Below are 14522 nucleotides of genomic sequence, written 5' to 3' on the forward strand. Positions count from 1 at the left end.
GATCATGGCAATCCCTTTTTCTCAGTGGCACGGCCATCGTGCGTACCTGGAGTCTGTTGTAGATAAGGTGCACATAACTCAAACATACTCGAGCTTATTAGTATGAGGTTCCGCGGAGGTGATTATGGCTAGTCATATAGAGTTCCAAATTCCTCATACTCGCTCGCCCAGTCGAAATGTTGTACAGCTGGTTCCTTTCACAATCAGAACCAAAGTTTATTAACAAGATTTATCTTCCAGACCACCATGAGCTGACTCTTCCTATCTTCTTATCTGATCTATACCACATATGTTGCCGATATGATCTCCTTGAATGCATCTGCTCCCTGGCGTCGGGAAGAGAGGGCTAACCTCAAGCTCTTTACTGGTTCAGCTATCCACCATATGTGTAGATGAACTACCAGGCTTAACACATTGAGCTTTTGAAAGCAGCAGAATTTCTCGAAGGGACAATTCATTATGACATCAGAAATATTCTAATGAACTAGATCGTGTCAGACTAATCGAAGATGCATATTGTGCTAAGATGTGTCACTGGCTACAACCAGTACCGATATATGGAAGATGAGTTATCTAACGTCCCACTAGACCTTGTGTTCTACGAAGGATTTGGAGGTTGACAGATTATTACAGGCTTGGTGTAAGACTTGTTCGCTGACTCTACTTAGTTTGTCTCCACTTCACCTTCACCTTCACTTTTCAATATCGGCGCACAAGCCGCGCACTCAATCGCGATTGCAATTTAACGGTCGCGTTCACGTAGTCTATTGCGCAACACATCTATAGCCGCCAGCTCTTTTCGACTTCACCCCTTCGGTACGCTGTCTTAATCATCGCACACCTACGCCGCGACGAATTGAAAGCATGGATTTCCCGCATGCAGCAATGCGTGCAACTCTGGCCGCGACAAACTTCTCACCGGCCGAAGTGCCATCGCTCTATGTCCGATCCCAAAGTTCAGAGAAAAACTCCTACCGCAAAGAGAACTTTGTCCGAGCGCCGCGCAAAAGCGAAGAGAGCAAGAGCGACACTGGTGGCGATCAATGTCAGCGCAAAACCTTTCGTAAAGGCAGCATCAGGAAGTTGGGAAGTCTCTTCGGCCGCGACGGCGGTATTCGCAGTAGCGTCGCTAGCAGTAGTCCGTTGGCAACAGTTGTGAACTCTGAGTCAGCGGACGACGATGAAAGCGTTGAGGCCGAGTGCACCGTTGAACCAGTCACTCTCGCCAGTTCTACTGAGATCATTAGCCCTGCAGGCTCAATGAAAGAAGTAGAGATCCTAGAGCGTCGTGAGTACATCTGATCGACTGGACAGATATGAATTGACACAACCGTAGACCGAAAGTTCGCGCAACTTCAAGCACCTGGAACCGATGGCACCACGACACTTACTACCGAACCTGGTGGCTACGCCCAATACGAATACAACGATACCGTCGGCAATATGAATTACAAAGAAGAGTTTCAAGAGTCCAAAGACACGCATGTCGTCCACGATCGTGCTCGCACGCCACCTAGCAACCGTAACCACCATCAGCGCCACGAGTCTCTCCACGTTAATCTCACACCCGAAGATGTCAAGAGGTTCGCTGCCGAGATTCGTAACATGACCATTGCAGACGTACACCTTTCCTTATTCGGATACTGGATCAAGGAAAGCGACGAGAACTTCAAAGAAGCCAAGAAGCACCTTCGCGAGCTAGGAGTCGACCGTGTGGGGCTCCTGAATCCTTACTTCGAACACCGCTAGAGCTTCAAAACTAATGCCAGTCCCAGGGCTACAACCTATCTCGCCTCAACAATCACTGCCTAGAAGAGCTTTGTCGAGACGTCCTCGATGTCCGCCCAACGTACGCTAAACCACCTACAACAGCCCAACTGCGAAGAAGCTACCGCATCGAAAACCTGCGTCACCCAGGCAATACCTGGTGTCACAGAATGTTCAATATGCGAGGGCCTTCTTCGCATCACACTTCCTCAACCTACTGGCAGCAGTCATTAATCCGGATCTTTTCGGACATGCATGCTGCCCTTCAAATACGGACACTGACATTGAGATCTTCTAGGGAGTGTCGTACCACCATCATCAAGCAACAAGCCGCTATCGAAGAAGCAATGCTTCAGTTCTTGACGCCGACGCGTTCGTCCTCTCAACCTGTCCTTCCGCGAGACGATGCGTTGCCGCCTTCGTTACGCGAACAGAGGGAGCGAATGATTATTGAGACTGCCACGAGGTCTGTATCACTCGGCTCTCCTGGTGGACCGAGGGACTACCCACCTAACAGTAGGTTACGACCATGTATAGATGTCAAGGAAATTGGAGACTAACCAGTTGTAGCCCCTGATCGTCCTTTACCGCTGTCTCCCCACTCGCCCAGCTCGACCCTAAGTTCGCCGCCCTTTGCTTTAGAGTTCCACTCCCCGCGCACAGTCCTGGGGGCTTCAGACAATTTCTCCATGCTGGAGTCGTACCGGGGATCGTCGGATGGTTCTTTGGAAGGGACATCGGACTGGGATCTCCGGGTAGCGAACATCTATGAGCAGGTGGTCTCTTTAAAGGATGCCAGTCAGATCGACCAGGTTATTGCAGACCTCCAGGAACTAAAGGCCTTATACCCCTCCAGGGAGACCGAAAACCGAGTCTTTGAATGAAGCAAAGGGGCGCGTGAGGTGCTTCGATACCCTATCAAGATGAATTCACAAATCGAAAATGGTCAGAGTATTTCCTGACTACTTCCTGACTTGCGCTCTCGTGCCTTTAAAACACAACGAAGCAATACAGACCGGACTATGCCCAATAACCAATGAACGCCATGGTCGCAGCTCCTATGAAGACATAAGCCACTGCCAGTCCCAACTTCCCGAGTTCTTTCGTCCTTTCTTTATCAAACAGAAAATCCTTGGCTAACAACTCCACCAACCCACTATATATCAGAAACCCAGCACTAACGCTATTCAAAATACCCTGCACCATCATGCTAACCTTACTCTCAGGTAGATACGTTGTGCGGACGCCCAACCCGATGGCAATGGAAACGGGCGTGGTGAGACCATATAAAGCACAGAGAGCCCATGGCATCCAGCTCTTACTCCGAGGAAAGGGAATATTAGATAACCGAGCACCAATGCCAACGCCTTCAAAGGACTGGTGAAACACAAGGACACAATAGAGTGTTGAAAACTCGTCGCCAACAACACCGAGGTTCAGACCGATGATGACCGAGTGGAAGATGATTCCAAATTCCAGAACGAGGAAAGCGCCTATTTGTTGGGTGAAGGACAGACGATCTGCTGTTGAAGATGTCATGTTTGAAGATGCAGAGCTTTTGCTGTGGAGGCTGACTGTGTCTTTCCGACGGTCTTGATCCTGGTGTTGCGTTGAGGCATAAGACTCGGCGTCTATGACTTCTGCTGCAGGATTGGTGTTTCCATCAAAGCGGAGGAATGCGTTATTCAAAACGCTAGCTTCATCCTTTGTGACACCAAACCTACGTTCGACGTATACTTCTGCACCCAGATCTACGCAAAAGACAGCCATGATGGATGTCAGTACGATCGCAGCGCACCAAGGATACTCCGCCCAGCCTCTACTTTCTCCTACACAACTGCCCGGACCGATGGCCTCATATGCTGGATCCAGTAGATGAACGAAGGCTGTAGCAACGATCACACCTGAGCCGAAGAAGCGTGCAAAAGTGTATAGACCAAAGGGAATCTTCCAAGACGGCTTCTTGCGGGCGATGACCGGAAAGTACGTGGTGATTGTTGAGACAAAGCCGATGACGAATATGGATGATATACGCGCACCGAGCTGACCGTTGTACTCATTTTCGCCAAGTGCGAAATAGCAGATGACTTCTGCCTGGTTGGCTGTTGTAAGGTCGACATTGGTTGGGTCGAAAGCCGCCATGCTGAAAAGGGAGACTGAGAAGAGCGATGAGGCAAAGGGAATCTCAGAATTCCAAAGATAGAACAATCAGATAGCCATAGCGGGAGGTGAGTCTATATACAAAAAAGGAGTCTGTGCAGCTCTGATGACATTATTGTTCGCATGCCAAGTACCGTGTTGGACGGTTCACAAAAAGCATTACAACCGATTAGGAAATAGCCGTTAACCTGGAACTGGCCATGTAGGTACCGGAATTTTCGGTAAATGCGGGATTAATGACCCCTTCAAGGGTGTCATTGGCGACAAAGCCTTCTGTGTCGTTACTTCAGTTTCCTGACCGTGTCGCGGGAGGCGCTCGGTCATGCGTGATGAGCTTGCCAGTGCTCCACAAGACATACAGGTAGTCGCTTTGTCACCTTTGGTGACCCACTCCATCGCATACTGCGTTCGCCTGTAAATTCTATCAAAGTTTGGATTGGTTGGAGGCAGGGTGATGTGAAGCAGTTCCCTATGTCTACGTCATCCATTATTGATACCTATCGCAATTACGAAACGACCTGTCTTAAATCCACACCCGGAGGTATCGCTATTACGCTGTGTCAAGCGAGGCCCCTAGCTCTTAAACTGCTATTGCTTTCTTTTTCTTGTAAAGCACCCAGTCGCGTCACCACCGGCTGTTGCCGTATAGTGACATTCCTAGTGAACATGCTGAGATCCGGTCGTTGTTCCTCGCTTGGTGGCGGAGGCCGAGGTGGCCTCTTGGCAGATCGCGTCGGCACCGGTAGATCGGGCAGCAGGATGTCATGGTTCGATGAGTGTCTAGACACTGCAGGAGAGTTTGGCTGTGACATACTCGCCTGTATAGACAAGAGAGGCTCCTTTGTGATAGGCTGTGGAAAAGAATTGTAGGATTCGTATGGAGTGCCTCCGATGGTAGTGCTACCAGACCATTTTTTTGAGTGCCTCGATTTATGTTTGGTGGCCTGCGATCGAGATGCTTCGAAGCGAGTGTAGGGCTTAAGGCAGAGACTGCAGACGACCAGAACAGCGAGTGTGGTTTGGCTTTGTGTGACAATGGCGTAGGGTATCGAGTCAAAAGAAGGGTCCCCGTTGCGATCATAAGCTTGCTGGAGGTAGACTAGGCGAACGATGGACGCTGCCACCAAGCTTCGAGAAGTCATCAGAAAGGGCAGCCAGGTAGTTGGAAACCAGTTGATCACTTACATGAAACGCATCGACAAGAGTAGTGTTGCTAAAGTCTTCTGACGATAAGACTCACGAAGAGTCCATACGCGATGCACGCAGAGCACGATGATAGCTGTTTCAAGAACAATATCAACAATAGTTGCAACCATCCAGAACGGCACCTACGTTGAAGTCAGGTATAGTTATAATTATCATATGGCAGCCAAACTCACCAGTGAAATGCATTTCCCCGTCCATATCATCCATGGCTTGGGTAACTCGCATTGGAAGACCATGCCGGCTACAGTTGCAATAGTCCATAGCAGTACCAGTGCACTAATAGCTAGGACGCTCGCCTTCCGAAAGGTGCTGTCTGCTAGATGATACAGAAACAGCAAGACTGAGCTCTTCGCTAAGCTAATTGTCAGAACGAAGAATATCGTCGTGACAAAAATCTTGAGTTGGATGTGCTCCAAGTCTCCGTCGTTCAGAAGACAATTCTTCTTTCCTAAGCCCGAGTCGAGGGCTGTAGATATTATTACGGTGCTTCCAAGAGCGAAGATGGCTGCGGCAATGATGATGACATCATCTGTCGACGAAAGATGGCGAAGGTGTTCAGATCTGTAGCGAGCGATGACTCTTGCTACGGTGCATATCACCTACAGTGAAGAGTAAGTATTGGAGTGAACAGGAAAAGGTGTCTCGTACCAATAGGCACGCAAGGAACCAAGCGACCATTACCAGAATAGTGCCATGGTTCTGAGCAGAAATGAGCGCATTCTCCTGCTGGGCTTGTTGGTCGCACATGATGACTTGTGCCGTCCGGAGATTGCATTGAATTGAGCTTTGGTTAATCTTTATCGAAATAGCATGCTGGCGGCTGCAAGAGAATAGATGAGGCCAGATGTCGTCAAACTTCGGACAATTGCTGCACACGCGGTCCGTAGGGCTCACTTAAAGTCCGGGTCACCGGGGCTACGCGTCTTTGCATCTTCATGCGAATGATTGCCTTTTGTCGCGGCAACGAGGGGGAGGGGTGCGCATAGTTTCGTCTAGAAGACTGGAAATAGAAGCGGAAGGGACTTGGATCGCGGGCAGCAGCGAATAGTAGGAGGAAATGACTGGAACGGGAGGGAAATGTTGCAGATCGGTCGCACGCGTGCCTGCATCTAGGCTAGACAATTGCTATCGAGCTGAGCCCAGCTCCGTAGTGTTGGGATGAAGGATGCCGCCACAGTGACACGAGGATGTTGTACATGCCGGCGGGCTATCCTTCCGTGTATAGTGGTAAGCTGAGTTTAAATGATGGCGTTTCAGCACAGGTTTGATGTGGTAAAAAAGCAACACTCGGCCTAACACCTTGACATGCCTATGGCAATCAGATCTATGACATGATGGATCTGGTCTGAACCTTGTGAGCAATGAAACAACGAGATGCGGTTGTGCGATACGACATGGACATTGACTGGTGTACTGTTGATGCAATCTGTAGCTGACAGATTGACAATGGGGGATTGGCCGCAGCTAGCGAAGTCCGATGAGCTCCGGCCTTGTCAGCAGGGCTGCGAGGTAATTGGTGAAGGCGAGTGACGAGGCAAATGATCAGATGATACGACTGAGGCAGGAAGGCCATGTGTTCGCTTGGCACGGAGTTGAATATCTTGTTCGTGGAGGCTCGCGTGGCAGCTCTCACGGGCTTGATCCTATGGACTGGAGCCAACGAGATAGTTTGAGATGCCAGCTTGACCTGGAACGATTGGGAGCGAATGCCTGGGCGGCCATGGATCATGGTGGATAGGGCTGACGTCGGGGCCTTTCACCACTACCGCTATCGATAAGAACTTTTCCCCAAAGCCAAGAGTTCAAGCAAGCCCAATGCGACTGCGCTCTCCCAGCTTTGCTCTGTCGCAACACCGCCATGGTATGTTTTCCGAGCACACTCGTATAGTAGAGAAATACTCATACAGCTCTCGAGGCCCCCATAAAGAAGCGCACAACCGCGCGCGCAAAGTCGGCGCGCGCAGCCCGTCCCCCAACTGCGGCGGCTCTCCCAAAGCCCGATGGCATCTCGTTGTTCCCCGCGTCCAAGCGCGACAAGCAGAAGATCAAGCACTCGTCCTTTGTGTCCAAAATCGAAAAATCGTCTGCCAAGACTCAGAAACGACGGCGACCCAATAACAAGCTGGTCGCAACCCTCGAGTCGCTCGCCGACGCACTGCCGGATGCTGCAACACGCGGCGAGCTCGAAACCAGCCAGGCGCGCATACTTCAGCCCAAGCTCAAGCTCGAGAGCATGAAAAGGACAAAGGGCGCGAAGAAGCGGAAGGAAAAGTTGGACAAGCTGGAGAAGGAGAGGTTCAGCGCGAACCTGGCACAGCTGGTGTGTGGCAGTGGCAACGCGACTCCGAGCGCTGGTGCTGTACAGGATCGTTGGGCAGCACTCAAGAGCCATGTGCAGAGTAACATGGAAACCAAGCCCGAGTTCGCGCAGCAACCAGGCCAGACCGGATAATACCATCGCCCCCGAACCGGCGGGTGGACTGAGCGAGCCTCCCGCCAAGAACACCAAAGACATACCTCCATGTCGCACATGTGAAGACAGACTGGAATGAGCAACCGCTTCAGTTAGATTGACTTGACGTGAGCCTTTACATGCATACCATGTCCATTCCGTACAGGAACTTTGCTTTCAACATCGCAAGCACCATTGTCAAGACTGGAACACGGTCAACGTCTTACCGAGTGCCCAAATCAGTTGGCATCCAATCATTGTCCTTGGGGCGAAAGCATTGCAAACAGCGTCGTGCTGTGTAACGCATAGCGGGAACTTTCCGATGGATTACTGCCTCTTATCATCGACAGCTGTATCTATTGCCTGTTCCCTGCAAACCTTATGAGTAACATTTGAGATTAGTAATTATCAATTCATGTCAAGGCCCATAACCTAGTCTCTACTTCTTTCTTCGGCTCGATTTACTCTCCATTATGAACCTTGCCGCAGTACTCTCCTCCCCCAAGGCTATTGGTGTCGTGGATCACACACTGCCTCTTCAACAGGTTGTTGGGGAACTGAAGGTGAGCGTGCCGTACAGAGTTGTTGTCGATATGATATGCACTCTACAAACCGTTCTCATCACAAGTTGGTTCCTGAAAGCACAGAATAATGGTAAAATTTACGCTACGCAACCGGTTGCCTTGGCAGCGCACTCATCGCGAGCTCAACTAGATGCCTCTGAACCAAGTTCAGAGAACCTTGCATGTGCAGGGATGGCCAGCAACAGTTGTTGCATCATGAAGCAAGATGAGACTCAAATCGGTTTATGATACCTGACATGTATAACTCTAGCAATGGCACGCCACCTGTACACACTTGAACGCAGCAATGAAAGTGCTACCTCAAACTGCTGGTAGCCAAGGGGTATCGAATACAAAAAGCGAACGAAAGCTGGCCATCCGCGTTGCGCCGCCGCAACTATCCTTCCCTCAACGAACGCATCAAGACAAAAGTACCACATCGACATGCTCTTAAACAACGGTAAAAGTGCGCTGCGGATAGTTGTCCAACTGCGTCATGTCCTGGATGTCAGGGAACCAATGCTCAAACAACGCTTCAGCGTCTTCGCTCATCTGTTGTTCGACGCCTTCAGGTGTACATTCGTAGCATTCTAGGCGACCGACGCGGCGATATGTGTTGTTTCCAGGTGTGGCTTTGAGCACGATGCCAAGGATAGAGGAACGGAACGTCATGCTGACGAGCACGCAAACGAGCGTTTCGCCGTCTTGCAGCGCGTCTTCGGCTGGGAGTGGTACAACGTCTGGTGTAAAGTCCACAGTCATGCCGTTTTTGGCTAGAATGTACGAAGGTTGTTGTTCCGATGACGCCGATGCCGTCGTATGTACGACAACCTCGGCAGCCATGGCTCCTGAGAGCTCGAGAGGCTCACCCATGATAGGCGACCAAGCACTTGCACGCTTTCCCTTTGGACCAAAAGAAGCTCTGCACGCGAGATCCATTGCGCTCGTATTGTCGAAGAAGATTGGTGAACCTTCGACGGAAGCCCAAGACCAGCTTGGTACATTTTGGCCTTGGGCGAGTCTCGGACGGCGGCATCGTGAGCTGTCGCTGGGATACCAGAGAAGCCCAAGAGTGCTAAACGTCCATTGTCCTGCTATGTATCCTGACTGTAGAGCTGGCGAGAGGGCTCTTGCGATGCTTGCTATTGCTATCAGGCGGTCGTTGTCGTACGTGAGGTGTCGTGCAGTGTATTCGGTTGTAATATATGACCACAATTGTAGTGTCTCTTCACGTTTGCGTAACAAGTCCTGTTGAGCGCCGTTGGTGAGATGTGTCGAGGCCAGTTGGTTGGTCATGCTATCCGTCCGGCTGTGGGCGGTATTTCCATTACTGTTGGCTTGTTGTGGTTTGTTGAGTGTTTCGGCTATGACTCTGCCGAATTCCTGCTTGACCTGGTCGTTTGGCCGTGAGTCGTAGGTACTATCATCAATGCGCCCACATTCACATTGATATCCATTTCGGCATTCCAATATCATCTCGCTCTTGGTAAAGTGTAGCACCCTTGGCGAAAGTAGGCGTTCAGCATATGGCCATGCGCGGATCAAGAGCGGTGTGTGTAGGTTCGCTTCTTCGGACATGTTAAAAGGTAACTCCCACTCGTTCATGTGTGCATTTCCGTCAAAAGGTGCTTTGAAGCTGTAGTGGCTCGGTTGTTCCCTCACATTTATCTTGTGCAGAGAGCCTTTGTTATCTGTTGTTTGTATCTTGAATGGCTGCGTCTTGGGCGGAAAGAGGGGCTGGGTACTACTGTCGGATGCAGATGTTGCCGCGATTGTTAAAAAGGCGTTGCCGAAGATCTCGTCCATCTTGAGCGAGTCTTCAAGCTTCTCTTGGACGTCATCTTGTATCAGACAGAGACTATCAATGAAGAGCCAGCGAAAACCAAGTGCTCGCGTGAGGAAGACGGCCTCTTGGTACGCTCTTGGCAGTGTCGACCATGGTATGCTCTTCTTGTGCGACTGCAGTGTTGCCAGAGTTGTCTTCGGAATACCTTTGGCTAATCCCCAAACATGACTCAAGGCGATATACTCACCATGTTCGTATCTTCTCTCGTCCTGTATGTACTCGCTCTCGTGCAATCGAATACTTTTGGAATCGTCGCCCGATAATAAGTCTAGCACGCGCTTCGGTAGCGTTGTGGGCTTAGCTCGGCGACTGCACGTAGCATGGTTTTCTAGGCAAGTCTTTATCAAGCCCCGCGCTGTTGCTAGACCGTTACTCTGCAGTGGGTTATCCGTCACATGTCTCCCTCGCCCAATCGCAGAAAAGGGGGACTGGCCGTCTGCAGTATTGTCAGTCGACGCGTTCCTGCAGAGGAAGCGAGCTAGCGGTAGGCGACCGTTCCACCGCCACGACCATGATTAAAATCAACCAAAAGATAGGGAAGAAGACCTGGTGCATACCTCCATCAGTGAAGAACTCGAGCTTGAGATTTGCATGGCCTGCTGCATGTTCATGGTCGTCTTCGTGGCAGTCGTCCTGGTCGTCGTTGTCCCTCCAGCGAAGCTCAACCGAGAGGTGTTCTTGGGGTGGTTTTCCTGCTTTTGGCTTGAAGGACTCGGCCGTGATCCTGACATTGTCCTCGTTTATGTTTGCGAAGCGGTCGTGGTGTAGTAAGATGCCATTGAGAAGGAGTGCGCACGCGCGACAGGCAGTCGATCTCGACCTCAGTTTTGGCAGCGTTGTGTCGACCCAGACAAGCGACTCTGATCCATTCTCTTGCGCGCTTTCCCCATGAAGGTGTTTCTGGAGACCTTTACATGTCGCGCAAACAGATACCATGGCGTCGCGGAGTGAATGGAATTCGGTGATGGATATGACGAAGGTGCGGGGTGGAAGAAGTCGCGTTCCCGTTGGTTCCGTGGGGCGGAAGGGGATGATAGCACACTGTACGTCAGTTGGACACCCCTTTGAGCAAACTTTACTAGTCAAATTTGCTCGACACGGAAGCCAGTACTGTAACAGCAGCTGACGTTTGTGTACAACTTCCAGACCATTCGACAGCCCAGGCTGGAGGGTCAGCTCTGGGCCAAACCAAGAAGTGGAGGCGCCGCTAATGCTCTGAACCTCTCCCGCTCTTGTGGAGACGCGCCCGGCTTCCCAAGCACAGGCCATCCATTGTTGCGCAGCACCGAGGCTGCAACTATCATTTGCAGGCGGGCAGATAAGTGTCCGGCGACACATGCCCGTCCCAGATTGCCCTTCGCTTCGGGGGGCGGCTCATTGCACACACCACTCAAGACCACGTATGCTGCTGTCATCTAAACTGGTTCGCGATGACATTTGTCCGGCGCTCTTCAACCTTGCTACCTAGGTAAGCAGGCAGCGGATCGCAACAGCATGCCCTGGTGCCGCACGTTCGGAGCTGCTCCCGTCAACACGACCCCCGCGCCCGCATATCTGGGTCAACCTATACATGTTCAGCTATCCGCCAACTCGATGCTTTTTTCGAGCTGCTAGCCCTACCAGGGAGATTCATCATGAAACACGAGCTGATGATCGCTCGGTCGAAAGCTACAACTGACCAAAGTGGCGTCTAGATCCTCACCCGACGCCAGCCATAGCCATGACCTTACCTTTGCGCTCGGGAAGATCGGCAGAGAGCCGTGTTGTTACACACCGAAGCCTCTCAGCCTGCTTGTCGACATCCTAGCAGGGCGATCGCAGGTGGACAACGCCTTGGTAGCCGCCTCATAAGCCACCTCGAAGAGCCAATCGTCTGTTCGGAACATTTATCACCTGCTTTCGTATTCCCACATTCCGCGCTCATTTTTTCCACGTGTGCACTTTATACATCGGTCTACCATCAGCATGTCAGACTCATCAATCCGTCTCAGGGTCCGGGCGCATTGCATTACTACCGACCGGTCGCGAGAAGAGCACACACGCCTTCATTTGCTCGAGAGAATGATAGACACCCGCGCAAGTGCTCATGCACTAGTGACCCCAATCCCAATCGAGCCTGTCCATTCACGGTAGCCTGATGCGTGTCATCACACAGGTTTCGAATGGGTGGTCAGGGTACAGCGTCTGGCGCATTGTGTCTGTTGTGTCGAGTTTCCGAATGCATCCATGGATTACTGCCGCTGCCTGCAATGTAGAGTCCCGTCTGACTGCCTCACCACTCTTACCATGGTCTGAGGGTCCGAGCCAACAGCTATGCATTAGGAGATTCAATTCTGCCTTGTCGAACCAACCCCAAGCTTTCAATCATTGCCGTATGCGCAAGCTGAAGCCGAAAGCACGAGGAGGCTCTGACGTTTCTTTGGGGCTGGGCATTATGTATCCCTGCGCCATGTTGCAGTGTACTATAGCATACCAACCACATCTTTCGCGACGCATATCATACATGTCATCGTCACTCCGCCTTCTACACCTGGATGACTGTTCCACAAGATATAGCACTCATCGATCGGTGAAACGTAGACCTCGTTCAATTGATTACGTGGCACCAGGAGGCTGCACACGTTTCTCCGGATGACTGTGGGACGTCGCATCGTGTTTGAGTGAAGGAGTCAGTGCACGTGCATCTACTGTCAGGATCGAGACTAGTCATGGCCCCACGGGCGCAGGACATTAGCGACGACTTGACCCCACATCGAGCCGCCACAAGTATCCCAAAGAGTCACGACGCGGGCATACCTTTCTGGCCACACCAACATGACTTCAGTAATCAGCTCTTTGCGCAAACAAATTGCGGCATGCGAAGTAACTCTACAGGACCTACGTCAACAGCTGGCAGAAGCTGAGCACAACCAACGCGAAACAGCTAAAGTTGTGCCCCAGAAAAGACCGCTAGCAACTGACCCGATCAACCCCCTGGACCATGATATGAATTTTGGAGTACCTGATCAGTTCCGTGACGAGGTTTTCGCAATCCTAGAACAAGAGCACAAGGCGCCGCAACATAGCGTATCTGAGGTACCTGAGGAAAGACCAAGATGGCCACTTCAGAAAAATGAATACAAGAGATATGGGAGACAGTTGATCATGCCAGAGATTGGACTAAAAGGTAAGTCAAATCTTCCACATGTCTTTGGAAATTTGCTGAATCGAGCTGTCCAGGTCAGCTTCACTTGAGAGATGCTCGTGTACTCATCGTGGGAGTGGGTGGTCTCGGCTGCCCCGCTGCCGCCTATCTAGTCGGTGCAGGCGTCGGTACTGTAGGTCTCGTTGATGACGATGTGGTTGAAGAATCGAACCTGCACCGTCAGATCCTACACTCAACCGCGAGGATTGCAATGACCAAAGTTGAGAGTGCGATGGTGGCTTTGAAGTCGTGCGTTTACCCGCAAACACAACACGCTGGAACTCAAACTAATCCACCAAGGTAGGCTCAATCCCAACGTCACATTGATTCCCCATATATCTCGACTCAGTCCAGAGACTGCCATTTCGATTTTCAAGGAATACGATTTAGTCCTGGACTGCACAGATACACCCGCGTCACGCTATCTAATATCTGATGCGTGTGTTCTATTGAGAAAACCCCTTGTTTCGGCATCAGCACTTCGTATCGATGGCCAGATGATGGTGTTGAACAATCCACCACTGCCGCCTGGTGACCCAAATGGAGGCCCGTGTTATCGCTGCGTCTTCCCGAAACCCCCACCACCCGAGTCTGTCGTATCATGCGGCGACGGTGGTATTCTAGGACCTGTCGTTGGCGTGATGGGCGTTTTGCAAGCACTGGAAGCGATCAAGGTCCTGACTCAGAGACCTACCACGACGCCTGCGGACCCACCAAGCCTGCTCCTATTTTCAGCCTATTCAAATCCCATGTTCCGCTCCATACGTCTTAGGAGTCGAAAAGCCAAATGCGCTGCCTGCTCATCATACTCAACAGTCACTAGAGAAGCACTAGAGTCTGGAAGTCAGGACTACGTTCAATTTTGTGGCAGTGTAGTTGCGAATACCAGTCTGCTGGCCCCGGAGGAACGCATATCTGCCAAGAACTATGCGCAGATACGATCGGGCGTCAACCCTTTCACGGGAACGGTGTCAAAGAAAGACAGTCACCTCCTTGTTGATGTCCGCGAAAAGGTTCAATTCGAGTTGTGCCATATCGACGGTAGTATAAATGTACCCTTCTCCACGGTCTCAGTTACGCGACAAACCGATTATGCTACCGAAGAAGGGACTTGGATCAAAATGTTACGGCAGTCAGAGAAGCCTATATTTGTGGTATGTCGACTAGGCAATGATTCACAGGTCACGGTCAGAAAGATGAAGCAGCTAGGACTTGACGCAGGAGGCAAGAGATATATTGGGGATATCAAAGGAGGTCTGAAAGCCTGGAGAAGTGCTGTTGACACTGAATTTCCGGATTACTAAATCGTTATGCACTTCCGAATTCAACTTACAGCGGCGAAAG

General features: G+C 51.1%; 5 protein-coding genes across 5 annotated transcripts; 3 read left to right on the top strand and 2 right to left on the bottom strand.

Annotated features, from left to right (window-relative positions):
- Window positions 1-885: 885 nt before the first annotated feature.
- Window positions 886-2651, top strand: ACET3X_006703 (uncharacterized protein; the record flags this gene model as incomplete). Its single annotated transcript, XM_069452862.1, has 5 exons — window positions 886-1288; window positions 1337-1713; window positions 1776-1849; window positions 2066-2283; window positions 2338-2651. The coding sequence occupies 5 exons, from the start codon at window positions 886-888 to the stop codon at window positions 2649-2651; spliced, it is 1386 nt and encodes a 461-aa protein (XP_069305471.1).
- A 1836-nt stretch (window positions 2652-4487) lies between these two features.
- On the bottom strand, window positions 4488-5880 carry ACET3X_006704 (uncharacterized protein; the record flags this gene model as incomplete). Its single annotated transcript, XM_069452863.1, has 4 exons — window positions 4488-5055; window positions 5113-5255; window positions 5307-5732; window positions 5782-5880. 4 exons carry the CDS (start codon window positions 5878-5880, stop codon window positions 4488-4490), a joined length of 1236 nt encoding a protein of 411 aa, XP_069305472.1.
- Window positions 5881-6991: 1111 nt separating this feature from the next.
- Window positions 6992-7585, top strand: ACET3X_006705 (uncharacterized protein; the record flags this gene model as incomplete). Its single annotated transcript, XM_069452864.1, has 2 exons — window positions 6992-6994; window positions 7049-7585. 2 exons carry the CDS (start codon window positions 6992-6994, stop codon window positions 7583-7585), a joined length of 540 nt encoding a protein of 179 aa, XP_069305473.1.
- A 661-nt stretch (window positions 7586-8246) lies between these two features.
- Window positions 8247-11172, bottom strand: ACET3X_006706 (uncharacterized protein). The gene is made up of 2 exons (XM_069452865.1): window positions 10552-11172; window positions 8247-10430 (listed from the first exon to the last, which is right to left on the bottom strand). Exons 1-2 carry the CDS (start codon window positions 10928-10930, stop codon window positions 8599-8601), a joined length of 2211 nt encoding a protein of 736 aa, XP_069305474.1. The 5' UTR covers window positions 10931-11172; the 3' UTR covers window positions 8247-8598.
- Window positions 11173-12808: 1636 nt separating this feature from the next.
- ACET3X_006707 (uncharacterized protein) lies at window positions 12809-14482 on the top strand (the record flags this gene model as incomplete). Its single annotated transcript, XM_069452866.1, has 3 exons — window positions 12809-13160; window positions 13214-13427; window positions 13483-14482. The coding sequence occupies 3 exons, from the start codon at window positions 12809-12811 to the stop codon at window positions 14480-14482; spliced, it is 1566 nt and encodes a 521-aa protein (XP_069305475.1).
- Window positions 14483-14522: the final 40 nt, after the last annotated feature.

This window comes from Alternaria dauci, chromosome 6, assembly GCF_042100115.1.
Source record: "Alternaria dauci strain A2016 chromosome 6, whole genome shotgun sequence".
Classification (NCBI taxonomy): Eukaryota; Fungi; Ascomycota; class Dothideomycetes; order Pleosporales; family Pleosporaceae; genus Alternaria; species Alternaria dauci.

Excerpts from the sequence above, each read along its gene's own strand:
- ACET3X_006706 (XM_069452865.1), bottom strand. The coding sequence starts at position 10,930 with ATGGTATCTGTTTGCGCGACATGTAAAGGTCTCCAGAAACACCTTCAT. Across the intron at positions 10,431-10,551 it reads CGAGTTCTTCACTGATGGAG|ACGGCCAGTCCCCCTTTTCT; the intron begins GTATGCACCAGG and ends ACAATACTGCAG.